Source organism: Macrotis lagotis, chromosome 4 (genome assembly GCF_037893015.1).
Source record: "Macrotis lagotis isolate mMagLag1 chromosome 4, bilby.v1.9.chrom.fasta, whole genome shotgun sequence".
Classification (NCBI taxonomy): Eukaryota; Metazoa; Chordata; class Mammalia; order Peramelemorphia; family Peramelidae; genus Macrotis; species Macrotis lagotis.
In genome coordinates this window covers 168,910,051-168,924,546 of record NC_133661.1, presented here as the reverse complement: position 1 = coordinate 168,924,546, position 14,496 = coordinate 168,910,051, and the positions used below count along the sequence as shown (strand labels likewise).

The window sequence follows — 14,496 nt, the reverse complement described above, 5'->3', positions numbered from 1 at the left end:
CCTTCAAGGTATTTGAATTCAAGATGATAAAATATGCAAACCTAATTTGAACAGGAAGAGAGCATAAAGAGTTAAAAGTGTAGTTTGTGTTGGAATTACACACCCATGTCTCATGAGCATGCCTAAAGATTAAGTATTGTTTATTTTCATATATCTCCATGTATATGGAACACCTTAAAATAATGAAACTTGACCTGACCCTTTCCCCAACCCTAACAAACTGTTTAAGATATTTGACAGAGGAAATGGAACATAGTCAAATTTCACTCCAAAATTCCTTTTTTGGGGGTGTGTTGTGCATATGTTTAGCTTCCAGCTCATAATTGAAGAGTGTGTGAAACAGATGAGTTTAGAATTGAATCAGATGAAAGGAAATGGAAATACCACCTCCAATAAGAACAATGCAGCTATGGATGCAGAAATTGTACTAAGACCACTTATGGACTTCTTGGATAAAACGTAAGTACTTCAAGTATTTAACTACTCCCCTGGGAATCACTTAATTTTGCCTCTATTTATCATGAAACCAGACCATCAACTCATTAAGTCAAAGAATTTGCAAATTTAATCTTTTTATCTAGCTCTGTAACAGGTGCAATGACCTTCATGTATTAGGGGCTTAATAAGTGTTTGAATTGAATTGAAATTAATTTTCTTTTCATTGTTCTATCCAGTTTGTTTTTCTGAATTTAGTCTCTATGAATTTTGTTTACTTTTATAATTTATCAAGAATTTATTAAATGCATCCTCTGATGCAGAACTATACTAAGAAATGATGATACAAAGATTTAATTAGAAAGAAAAAGAAAAACAGTGCTAGCCTTCAAAGAATCTAATAAGGTTTTTAAGATGCATACTCACATAATTATGTCGCAAAGTAGAATGTGATAAGGGCAAAGAAGTTCCAGGCACAAAGTTCTAAGAAATATATATGAGTCAGGAAAGATTCCCTTCACCTAGTGTAATCAAAAAAGTTTTCATTGAGGAGGTGACATCTTAGTTTGATCTAAGTCATAGAAGGATTTTAAAAAAGGAAAAGGTGTGAAGAGGAAGATATTTTAAGCAGGGAAGATGGCCTTTGAAATGCATGGAAGGAAGTAGGAGAATGTAGTCTAGTAAGTAGTCAGTTGATCAGTTTTTTTTATTAAATAATGTTTTTATATAATACAATTTTAAAGAATCTGCTTTCTTTTTAAGAAAACAAGGACCAAGAGACTAGAATTTGAATGATTGCCTTGGTATCCCTTCCTTGATAACTGAGACCCAAGCTGTTAGAGGGTGATGCTGTGGAGGCTTAGCAAAATTCCTACTGCTCTGTAGGATTTACTTTTGAGCCAGTGACCCTGAGGAATAAAGAGGAGGGGAGTAACATCCATCTGAATTAATCATTGTATCTGCAAGTGTTTCATGCCTTCCACTAGCCTGAAACAATGGACTAGCTTGAATTAGGCCTGAGTGAAGTCAGCAGATCTGGAGGTAACTGGTTCTAAGAAGATAGATTACCCTGGTGCTTTCACTATGTCTGTTGGTAAATTCCACCCACTTCTCCTAGTTCTGCTTTCTGGAATCAAGTAGAAAAATTCTAATCCCTCTTTCATATGCCAGTCCTTCAGACCCTAAGGATAATAATTATGCCCTTCAGTTTTCATTTGATCAGGCTAAGCATCTCCACTTCCTTCAACTGACTTTCATATATTACAAATTTGAGATCTGTGATGACTCTTTTACTCATTCTCTTTTTCCAAAGTGTATCAATAACCTCTTAAAGTGTGCCCCACAAATGAGTATATTACCCCAGATAGGTCTGGTGGGGCAGAATATAGTGTCACTATCATCACCTTATTTCTGAGTGATTTTAGAGGCAGCTAAGACTTAGGGAGGATAGAGCACTAAAGCTGGAGACTGAAAGACCTAAATTCAAAATCTGCCACAGACTTCAGCTGTGTGACTCTGAACAAGCCATTTGAACTCTGTATGCCTCAGTTTCTTCATTTGTAAAATGAGAATAATAATAGTACTTCCCTCCAAAGTTGTTGTAAGAATCAAATAAGAAAACAAAGTGCTTCATTAATCCTATAATGGTATTTAGATGCTAACTACTTTTCTTTTATTACCACTATTACCACCACAACTATAGCCTAAGATAATATTATACTGCCTATTCATATTACATTTGCAGTAACAATATAATTTAAATGATTGGGAGCTTGATAAATCCTTTTCTGTATGATGAATGGATTTAAATTATATCTTACTCAATTCAGAACAATATTTTAGCCTATCATTAGATATTTTTGAATCCTGACTCTATCAGCCAAAACATTAGCTAACCTGCTGAGCTCTGTCTCATCTGAAAATAATCACGCCATATTAGTTTTTATGTAAGTCATTCATAAAGTATAGAGAAGCACATGCCAAGCAAAAACTCCTAAGGGCCTCTTCTAAGTTCACATTGAATCATTAAGGACTGCTCTGGGTCGAGTTATTCACCCAATTCTGAATCACTCTGAACATACTATCTACTAATCCATTTTTCTTCATCATTTTTCCCATAAATAGCAGGAAATTGTTTATAAAATATTTAACAATAAAATATTTTATATTACATATAAAATATTTTATAATTTAATAATATAATAATACTTTTAAGTATAAATACATGTTCAATACTTTATAAAATATTTAGCTATGAAATCTAATGTTTTTTTCTCTGATCTTCCAGTTTAGTAACCTAGTTTAAAAAAAATAATCATGTTTAGTTTAACATGACTATTTAATTCTTCATTAGTAGAATCAAAAGAATTTTTTAGAGGGAAAAATATGGTAAGTATATCACCACTCTGAGGGGGAAAAAGACATGGGATATTATATTCCCTAGACAAGAGAAGAAGTGATCTTCTGGTAATTCATATATAAGACTATAAAGACTCAGTAACAACTGAGAAAGTCTTAGAAACAGAATGAGAAAGAAGGCCAAAAAAAGTAATTTTCCTTAGCAGTAACTGCCAATTCCCCATGCTCCTGAAAAAAAAATTCCACAGAGAAGAAGTAAAAAAGAAGAAAAAAATTATTCTAAGAAGAAACCAAATGGCTACATGGCCTTCGCAGGTAGCCAGAAATATTTCACTTGGAATCGTACTAAAAGTGAGAGGCAAATGATATACTGCTAGGAGAAAAGGTTAATTCTAGCATTAAGTAAATGAAAAAAGAAGATCGTTTTTTATTAAATCTAAATTCTGGGCTAAAATAAGAAAAAACAAGAATGATATCTATTAATACTTTTTGAGAAATATTTCACATATATGTACATATAAGTTTATATATACACACACACACACAGATCTGTGTCACAGGAATTCCATTTGTTTTTTTAATGACTAAAGAAACATTATTTTTAAGTTTGGTATTTGAGTTAAGTTTTGGGTAGTTATAAAATATATGTTTACAATAAAAAGTCTTCTAAATACGTGGTCATAAAATGAAGTGGACTTAAATAGATATCCACCTATTTGAATTTCACAGGGAAAAATACTCTAGAAACTCAGGTCCTGAGACCATGAGACCTTTCCACCATATCCTGCATCTGTGAAAATAATTTCAAGTTATAGCCTTGTGAAAAATTACACAAGATATTTTAACACAAGACACAAGACAAAATTTATTAAACATATACTTAGGCATTGTACTAAATGCTAGAGATACAAACAAAGGCAAAAAGATGGTCTCTGCCTTCAAGGAACTCATAGTCTAATACAAATTAATAGAATGAAGGTCCAGTACTAAGAGGGATAGGGAAAGGTTTCTTGCAGAGGTGGGATTTTACCTGAGACCTGAAATAAACCTCCAAGGCTAGAAGATGAAGATAAGGAAGGAGGAATTCAAGGTATGGGGTCAAACCAGTGAAAATTCCTAGAGATTGTTTGGGAGGAATAACAAGAAAGTCAACATTACTAGAGAGTAAATTATAAGATTAGAAAGGTAGGAAGGGGGTGGAGTATGAAGGACTTTAAAAGCAGAGTTACATCTGATGGGGGAGAGGAGCATCCTCAGACCTGTGCTATTGCAGTCCCAAGTGTGAGTGACGATAAGGATCTGCAAAAGAGAATATACGAAGGATATTTTAAAGGAAAAAATTATAGAAAATCTAACAGATTGTCAATGGAGGAAGAGAGAGAGTGAGTAAATAAGGTTTGACAATTCAGTTGTGAACCTGATTAACTCGTAGTTTGGTGGTGCCCTTAACATCAATAGGGAAGGTACAAAGAAAAGAGAGTTTAATTGAAAAAATGGAACTGTTTGCAACATATTGCATTGAAGATTTCTATGAAAGGCATTCAGTTGGAGAAAAATAGACTGTTGGATATATGAAAATCAAAGTCAGAAGAGTTGTTGTTTTTGTTTTTTTGTCCTTTCAGTTTTATCTAACTTTTTGTGACCCCATATGAGATTTTCTTGACAAAGATACTAGAGTATGTGGTCATTTCCTCCCCAAGTTCATTTTACAGATGAGAAAATGAAGCTAAACAGGATTAAGTGACTTGCCCAGGTTTCGCACAGCTAAGTGTCTGAGGCCAGATTTGAAATTCAGGAAGATGATCCTGACTTCTGACCTGGAACTTGATCCACTGTATCACATTAGGGCTAGATTGAAAGATCAGACAATCATTTGCCTAGCAATAATTAAATGTGTAGAAGTTGAAGGGATTATAAAATAAAATTTTATCAAGGGAAAAGAGATAAAGGTCCATGAGATAGCCTTGGGGACACTCAAGGTTAGTGGTTACAGCTATCACTTCCATATCACAACTTTCCCCATTGCAGATTCAATATATATCATGGTTTGGTTTGGTTTGGCATAAGAAATTAAATGGGGACTTTTTGGAAATTTTTGCAGAATCAACAAAAAACATTCAAAGGCCAGAGGATGACAGAGCCTATGACCAAGTACTTAACCCAAATTTTATAATAAGGAACTGTAAACACCCCATAAAAGAAAAGAAAAAATTTAGACTTCTTCTCTAGTACAAAGGGATGGTCAAAACATTTTACATGGATTTTTCAGATCACAGGGACACCGTCTTCCTAATCCCTATAATGTAGAAGGGATAACTTTATTTCAGATATGTTTATATCTACAAATTGTCTTTTTTCTTAATTAAAGCCTGTGGTTTCATCAATATAGAAAACTCCTAATAAGGAAAGCCTTCCTATATCAATAAATATCAGTATCTACTCAGCAACTTAACTTGTAAAATTGTCTGACTATTGACAGATTAAATATCTTTCCGAGAGGCACACAGTATTTCTAGATTCAGGACTTAAAACTAGTCTTACTGACTCTGAGTCTGGCTAACTAAATACCACCCCACACTGCAATTCTTGGTCACAATTAGAGAAGAGGGAATTATTGTACATTGAATTAGGTGTATTGGGGGAATACAAGAACTCTTTCAAGCCAGAACTATCTAATGAATTCTTCCTCTACTGTCTCAAATAGCCTGCAACAATACTTCATCTTCCAAAGTGCCCAATTAACAATTGTAAAGTAATTGAATTACTCACTAAGATCTGATTCTTATAATCTTATCACTGAAGCAGTATCATCATTCCTAACATTTTAATCTATTTTGATTTTAATTATGTAAATAGACCCTCTTGAATCAGGGTAAATAAGTTACTATCAGTCATATATTAGTGGCAAATAAAAAGATTCTACTAATAGTAAATTACAGAGTACAGATTCAAACCTCAGTTGCCTGACTTCAAATCCTGTGATCTTTTCATGGCATATGCTGCTACTTCAGAAACCTTTAATGTAACTTTAAAGAGAATTTACTGTATTTTAAAATCCTGTACTAATTCTGTCCATCTAGAATAAAAGTTATTTATCAATTACCTGTTTATTCTACCAAATGAGCCAGTCTCAATAAAACAAGTCTAAAATAGATCACTTGGGATAAAGATTTGACATATTATCATAGTTAAAGGTCTGCACAGCATATATTAACTAAATTACTTATTAATATAATACAGAAAGTTTGGTAGTGAGGTATGGTGAAGAGTCCTGAATTTGGATTTGCAGGACTGAGGGCTGAGATGCTGACTTGTTGGTGTGACCTGGATCACAGTTTCTGTTTGCAAATTTTATTTGTACACACACACACACACACACACACACACACACACACACACAAACACCTTAGTATCCAATGTAGAGGTTAACCCTGTCCATCTGAACTGTCAGTAATTTAATGGAGTCCATATAAATGAAAGATATGATTTATTTTTTAATTATGTCATGATAAATTTGCCATTTTATAAATCTGTCCTAATAAAGTCCAGTTTGTACCAGTCATATATTTTATGAATATCTCCAATTTGTTCCCATGTTTTTATTTCCAGTCCTGTATTCAGGATTAGTCCACTGGTCCTAGAAAGAATATTGTCCCCCCCCCCAAAAAAAAACCTACCAGTTTCTTATTAGAAATAAAAATAAATATCTGTGGGAAAATAGTACATTCTCTAATGTCCCTGAACTTCATAAGAGCATATCCTGTTTGCATGTTCAATTATGCTTAAGAAATCATATACACATATAAAAATTTTATTTAAATTAAAAAATAAAATATAAACACTCTCTGGAGTGTTCCCCCAATAGTCTGAATGTTAGAAAGAATACCACAATAGTCTCTGTAGAGAAATGAATCTGAACAAAATCATAGGTGAATTTTAAGGAGTCCATCAAGTTGGTTGGTAAACAATGGCATGCTTATTTTCATTTGCTTCAATTTCCTTTGTAATTCCATGAATTTTTTTTTTTTTTGTAAATTTAAAAACATGATTCTGAAGGGGAGTCCACAGGGCTCACCTGAATGCCAAAGGGGTTATGACATATGCACAAAAATGGTTGAGAATCCCTGCCCCCAGGGGCAGCTAGGTGGCGCAGTTGATAGAGCAGCAGCCCTGGATTCAGGAGGACCCAAGTTCAAATCTAACCTCAGACACTTAATAATTACCTAGCTGTGTGACCTTGGATAAGTCAATTTACCCCATTGCCTTGCAAAAACAAAAACAAAAAAGAGAGAGAGAATCCCTGCCCCTGAGTAATCCATTGATTCTAGATTATACTATATCTTGGAATTTAAAAAATGGATAACTTTGACAACTGCATGAAAGGCAGATATAGCTTGTTAGGGAGTATGGCTATGGCACCACAGTATCCAGATTCAGATCTCACCTCCAACGCTTATTTTCACAAGTTTCTTAATCTCTCAGGTCCAAAGTGTCTTCATCTGTAACATAAAAGGACTTGCACCAGCTGTTCTCTCAGTTCTTTACTAGTGTTCAATTTGTGATCCTATGCTATGACTCTACTCTGGTGTGGCCTTAATTGGCATCACCATGAAAAACACTGAGGTCACCCTACTAAGCCCACTCTAACCTGAAAGTTCTGGGCTTTTCTGAATCAGGAATTATTTATTTATTCATCTGAACCATTTTATTCAACAAATTAAGAGTTAACTATGAGGAATGTACTTAGTAAACACTATACTTGACTTGTATCAGTTAACTGGAATCAGATAATTTAGATTTCAATCTAAGGATTCTCATTTTGTCTTTGTATAAGATTATGCAAATCATTTAACCTCTCCAAATGTTTCTGCCTTAGATAAGATTTTGTGAGCATCAGATGTGACAAATATGATCAAAACCTATCTATGCCTTCCCAGTCTGTGGGATTCTTATTTAGTCATCTCATATTTTTGCTACAGATAAGCCATTCAATATGCTGGATACCTTCTGATCTGCTTGGTGCTGAGTAGTTAAAATGAAGTATGTTGGCTATCTATCAGTTATCCATCACTCTGACTCCATAATGAGATCTTTTTCTTCCCCTAGCCATACATTTTCTCATGCAAATATATAACTTTTCCTGAATTATTTCTCATTAGTAAACTATGTTGACCTGGTAGTATCTACCATGTAAAGTTCCATGGCATCTTTATTTCTTTGAACAATGTGATTTTTCCATAGCTGTAGTTTCATATGTAGGAATACTTAGCTCATTGTCCAGTTACAGTGTCTGAGGGAGTGGAGGGAAAGATAGAGAGGGAGCAGGGGGAGAGAGGAGGAGGAAGCATGATAGAGCAGAGAGATAGGGAGAGAGGGAAGGAAGGAGGAAGAGGGAGAAATGGATTGTTGGATTGTCCTTTCAATTATATATCTTATTCTGGACAATGAGCCTTAAAAATTCTCCACAGATCTTTTCCATTTTTCATGTATTTATTATCTTCCAGTGGTATTCTCAAAAGTCTTCTAGATGCTTCTTTGAATCTTTCATCAAGCTTTCCTTTTATTTGTTTTTCTCTCTACTGCTTCTCAATGTTTTCTTAGGCAGTAATGCCTGTAATCTTCCATTACCCTTCTATTTAAGACTATACAAATAAAGTTACTAATTAAACTAGTGTTACCTTTGACTGTCATATTTCTCTGCTTGGCAAGGAGATGCAGTATTTGCTGGCTGAAATAGTTTTTTAGGTTTCATTAGTTTCATTCTGTTATTTGTTTTACATTGGTTAAATTTCCTTAGGAAATGATTATAATTTATGATAATGCATGTACTTTCACCTGTTTTCCTGTTTTCCACTTGGGAGAGAGGTCAACAATTTATTTAAATGATGAGGTTGAAGTTTTAATTGTATATTTTTTCTCATTTTGTATTGCTTTTTCATCTTAACTCTGTAGATTTGCTATACATAGGAAAAGTGATTTGGAATTATTTCCACATAAACAATGAAGTTTTTTCCTCTGTGCATAAAAAAATCAATTTTGATTTAATTATATTATTTAGTGCTCACCATGTCTAGCACCTCATTAGTTTTTGACAGCATTCATATGTTCTATAAGTATAAGACTTCTCTATAGTTTATATGCCTTCGACCTCTCAATTCTGACACCTGAGTTTTATTTTTCCAAAATATTTCTTACCATCCTTCCCTTTAAATTGAAGCCACTGAGTATCAAGGTATAGGTTGACTTCCTGAGTCCTCTTGTGGTCATTTTATCCTTTTCAAAAGATGCTGACAACCAAATTGCATTCATTTTCATGTTGCTCTTAAGTACTACAATATGAGATTCAATTAATGATTCCATGAAATGATACTTCTTATTGTTTGAACGTATGATAATATGGACTCAACCATCTCCTTTACTTTGTCTTTCCAATAGGAATTTTTGAATTGTCATTATATATAACTTCAACTTTTTTGTTATCTTCTGGCTTCATGACAGTGAGGAGGTCAAACTTGGAACAATTTATGTTTACTCATTGATCATTTGTCAGAAACCACTGTGATCCAGGTTGTTATCTCTTATTGCCTGCACTACTGCAATAACTTCCTCATTTCTGCTTTAAGTATTTTCCTTCTCCAATTCATTCTTAATACAGATATCAAGATGATTTTCTTATAACAAAAATCTGACCAGGTCATTCTCCTACTCATAAACCTCATTGACTTGTTATACCTCCAAGATAAAATAAAATTTCTTTTTTGGCATTTAATGACTTTGGTAACCTGATCCTGCCCTTCACTGAGAGTTTTATTATATAGTATTTCCATCCTCACATTGTGCAGTCCAGACAAACTGGCTTTCTTTCTGTTCCTTCAAAAAACTTCATTCTCCATCTCTATCTCTTGCATTGACCGATCTCTGAGCCTGAGCAACTCTATCCCTCTGAATTCACAGTTCCCTTCAGACATCAGCTCAGTTCCACCTTCTGCTTGAACCCTTTCCAAATCACCTCCATTGTTAATGTTTTCCTCCCTCCTTGTTCCAAATCATCTGGTACCTATCATATATATATATATATATATATATATATATATATATATATATATATACACACACACACACATATATATATATATATATGTTTAAATAACTCTTCTGTCTAGATTGTAAATTCCTTGAGATTAGAGACAATTTTCACTTATGTCTTTCTTTCTTCAATTCCTAGCAGAGCACTTAAAATATTATTGATATTGATCGGGTATTCAGTCATGTCCAACTCTTCGTGATTCAAAGACTTTAGTACATCAATGAAGTTATCTTGGCAAAGATTCTAGAGTGGTTTGCCATTTCCTTATCAAGCTTATTTTATAGATAAGAAAACTGAAGCAAATGTGGTGAAGTGACTTTTCCAGGGTCATATAGCTAGTAGATGTCTGCGGTTACATTTGAACTCAAGTCTTCCTGATTATAGGTCCAGTGCTCTATCCACTGAGTCACCTAGAATATAGTGAGAACCAAATAAATATTGATTGCCTTACAGGTGGTCTAAAAATTGGATTTTTGTAAATAAATTATTGATCTTTACATAGTAATCATTAGACATTATATACTTCATAGTCATTTTAATTCTTTCTCCCCAAAATAGAAGCATCCCTAGACAATAAAGAATGGTCAGGTTAAACCATTCAAACCATTCAAGATCATGATTGTATCTTACAGTGCTCTGTTATATAGGACTCCCATCCTCACACTGTGCAATCCAGCCAAATTGGTTTTCTTTCAGTTCCATCAAAACACTTTGTATTAGGTAGTCCCCTACTTCTCTGTTCTGCATCCTTTGTCTCTCTTTGGATGGTATAAGGTAAAACCACAGAGTTATTTTTACTTCATTTCATTTAATGTTTCTTGATGTTTTCATGTGGTCATTTGTAGTTTTCAACTCTTCCTATTATATATTTGGACCAATTGCCTATGTATTCTAGTTGTAGGATTTTCAACCAGGGTATTTGATATAACTATCTTTTTTCTTCTCAATAAAAATTGTTTCTTAGCTACTTCTGTCCCTCTCCCCTTTTTATCACTAACCTAGTCATTTCATATAGGAGAGTAAATAGGACAGAATACCATTCTCTATTTCCTGTGGTTGTTTTTGTTTTGTCGCCTGCCATAGTCAAAGAATTTATCATCAGTTGCAGTGAGCATCTCCATGACTTGCTAGGTGACTGGCTAAGCTGGTTCCCAAAATGTATGCACAGTCTGTCATCAATACTCTATTTGAAGCCTTTCCAGCAAAAACTGCTCAAGCTTACAGTCCCCTGGCACAGCTGTAACAATCTCAGGATCACCTCCATATGTCAATGAGATAGGAGAGCATGAGATTTTAAATGAATGACTTTATGTAGATATAAATTGATATCCTTTTTGTTACCACTACTAGACATGAACCATGGTTCCTTGGCATTGTTTTGTACAACTTTTTTTTTTAACTTAGCATGATATTTAGGTAAATCTCCTCAAAAATAGAGTTTACAGTGAGTTACTTTTAAAAAATCAATAATATAATCGGTTGTCTTTCTCCAGTGAAATCATGCATAGTTTTTTCATACATAGCAGATGGTCACTTGTAATTTGTTCCAAAAGAGCAAAAATTTCTAAGTTTGGTATTAGTTTAATGACAGTGATGAAGATGGAAATCACTTAATAATTTCCGCTATGTCATGGATGTGTGTCATTTTATTCTCTCTAATTAAGAATGATGTTGGGAATTATTTGCCAAGAGAATCTTGATCTGTTATTACTTAATTGTATGGATAACTTGATGAAACTGAGAGATCAGTCCTCTCATTTCCTCTCCCAGTTCTACATTGACCATTGTATATCACTCTCAGACATTGATTTTAGATCAACTAGAAAAAAGAACAGAAAAAATCTGGTTTTGAAGGAATATTTACTTTGTACATTCTTTAAATATATCCATGATGATATGTCAGCGTCATATGACCATTAGCTGAAGGATCTGGAAAAGTTAAGCCAGAGGAAAAAAGATTTGGAGTAGTTCAAGTATTTGAAGGGCTATCTATCATGTGGAAAATGAATTAGACTTATTTGATCCAGTGAGCATAAACAAGAACAATGAATAGAAGGTGGGAAGAAGTAAATTTATGCTTGATTTCAAAGAAACAAAATTCTTATAAAAATAGAAATAAAATGGGGTGCCTTGGGAAATGGTGGGCTTTCACTCTGAGAAAGTCTATTAACAAAGTCTGGATGGCATTTGTTAGTTTGTTAAAATGCACATTCCTTTCAGGCATGGATTAGACCAGATGGCTAGATTGGAGCTCCTGACAACTTGAAAATTGTAGGTTTCTCCTTTAGTTTTTGAAGTCTATCTATCCATTACTGAAGCAATGAATAATGAAAAACTGGGTAATGAACTTATATTATGCTAAACACACAGTATGATGAATCAGACATTTGATCATTAAAAGTATTGTGCAGTGAAAACTTAGTGGAATTTGTAATGAGGATCCAGGTTCAAGGTTTCACCTTGCCACTTAATTATCTGTGTGATCTTGCGAGAGAGAAGTGGAAAGAACACTGAATCTCAGGTGAGAGAATCCGGATTTCATTGCTTTCTCTGTCATTTACTACCTCTCCACCCTCAGACAAACCATTCCCTGAATCTTAGTTCCTTCATCTGTAAAATCAAGAGAAATAATTAGATGGACTTTGAGATCTCTTCCTGTCTTAAGCCTGTGATCCCATGAATAACATGATGACCTAGTATATTAATTGGTCATGAGAAACTGTGTGGCTAGTACCTCCAAATCCTGATTCTAGAGAAACTTGGATGTCTTGACTTGAAATTTCAAAATGGATTTCTCTGATTTTTTTCAGTTTAAGTCTCTCTGCAAAAATTTGTGAAAAGACAGTACTGAAGCGGGTTTTGAAAGAACTGTGGAAGCTTGTCCTCAACAAAATAGAAAAGCAGATTGTTCTTCCTCCTTTGACAGATCAGACAGTAAGGAATTACACTTGGGTGTATCTACATTTTAAACATTGCTTTTAACTGTTTTAATTAATTAAATAATTTGGAATTCAAAGAAATCTTCTTGAACCCACCTCCCAAAAAGATCCTGAACCAGGGAATATTTTTCCTTAACAGTGTTGATATGAATAGCTCTTTCCCTTGAAGATCTATTTTAATTGATATCCAGTTGCAGAGAAATTGTGTCCCCAAATTAAATCTCTTTAATATGAATATTGTTCAAAGATTCATTGTCACCAGCTCCCCACTGTAAACTGAGTAAAAATGCTGTCAAATTAAATTTTTACAATGTCTTGGCTACATTTTTCCTCCAAATAACCTTAGGTAAGTTATTTCACTCCTGAGTCTGTTTCCTTATCTGTGAAATGAAGGTGATAGTTATACATGTACTACCTATTTCATGGTATATTTGTTTGCCTCAGATAGATACCATATATAAAGTGCTTTGCAAACCTCAGAGTGCTATTCAGATGTGGGCTATTATTTATTAAGCATTCAAGTGTCGCAAATTTGGTTTTAAAAATTTTTCCACAGCCCCTTCACTTCTAACAGTAGAAATTCTAAAGAGAAAGAGAGATTTGCTTTGGGATATGTATACATTCTTTAACCTTACTATGCCCTTTGCTTTTTTCTAAATGATTAAATTTTCCTCAAATGTCTCCACTCTTCAGTTATTATTGTATACTTGTTTAGTGAATTTGAGGAATGAGTGAGGGGTAGTAGCTAGGTGGTACAGTGGATAGAGCACTAGCCCTAGAGTCAGGAAGCCCTGAGTTCAAGTCCAGCCTCAGACACTTAATAATTGCCTGTGTGACTTTGGGCAAGTCACTTAAACCTCCATTTCCTTAAATAAAATTAAAAAAAATTTTTAAAGGCAGGGGTGGAGTAGTTAGCTACTACCAGCAAAGATGTATGAGAAGTATGGATAAGAGCTAGAATCACCCCTGACAGTAAATACTAGTCACAGACTCTGGGCTGAGTAAATGATACAAATAAAAGCCACAAATCCCTCAAACTTCTCAATGTGAAAAAACAAAATAGGAAATTCCAGTACTATTATACTATTTTTACAGAATATAATTCATATAATTGGCAACCTGTGGGTCCAATACAGTGTCCATCATTTAAATTATAACTATAATAATAATAATAATAATAGAAAAAAGCTAATACTTAGTAGTTTAATATTTGCAAAAAATGTCCTGTTCCTATATTTAATCCTCACAACACTGTCTGAACCCAGATTTTGACTGATTACTCAGAATGGCACCTCACATTATTTGGAAAATGTTTTTCCAACCCACAAATAAATGTGAAAACACTTCTCTTTCCCATTTTGTGAGTCAGTAGTGCTTTTTATCTGATAGTGTTTGCTTAAAATTATTGAAAGAAAATTTTGAGCATCCTTTGCTTCAGGACTATGATGAATTTTGGAGAGCTGTATGGTGGCTTTATCCAACAATGTGATGAAACTGAGATTTTTTTTTATTTTAATTGTCTGTATTTACACATCAGAAATCTGAAAAGCAAAGCTTGATGTAATATTTCATTGATTGCTTAGACCAGGATCAGCAAAGTACAACTCAAGGACCAGTACAGTCTGCTTTTGACTCATTTCAGTACTAAATTAGGCCATGGGAAGGATTTCACCTACA

The 14,496-nt window shown here is 33.9% G+C and overlaps 1 protein-coding gene across 1 annotated transcript in view; it reads left to right on the top strand.

Moving 5' to 3' along the window:
• UNC13C (unc-13 homolog C) overlaps positions 1–14,496 on the top strand; it is a 386,872-nt gene that overhangs the window by 299,275 nt on the left and 73,101 nt on the right. Inside the window, exons 19-20 of the mRNA XM_074236225.1 lie at positions 310–459; positions 12,691–12,814. Of these exons, the coding sequence (XP_074092326.1) occupies positions 310–459; positions 12,691–12,814 (274 nt within the window). The remainder of the gene's footprint in view (positions 1–309; positions 460–12,690; positions 12,815–14,496) is intronic.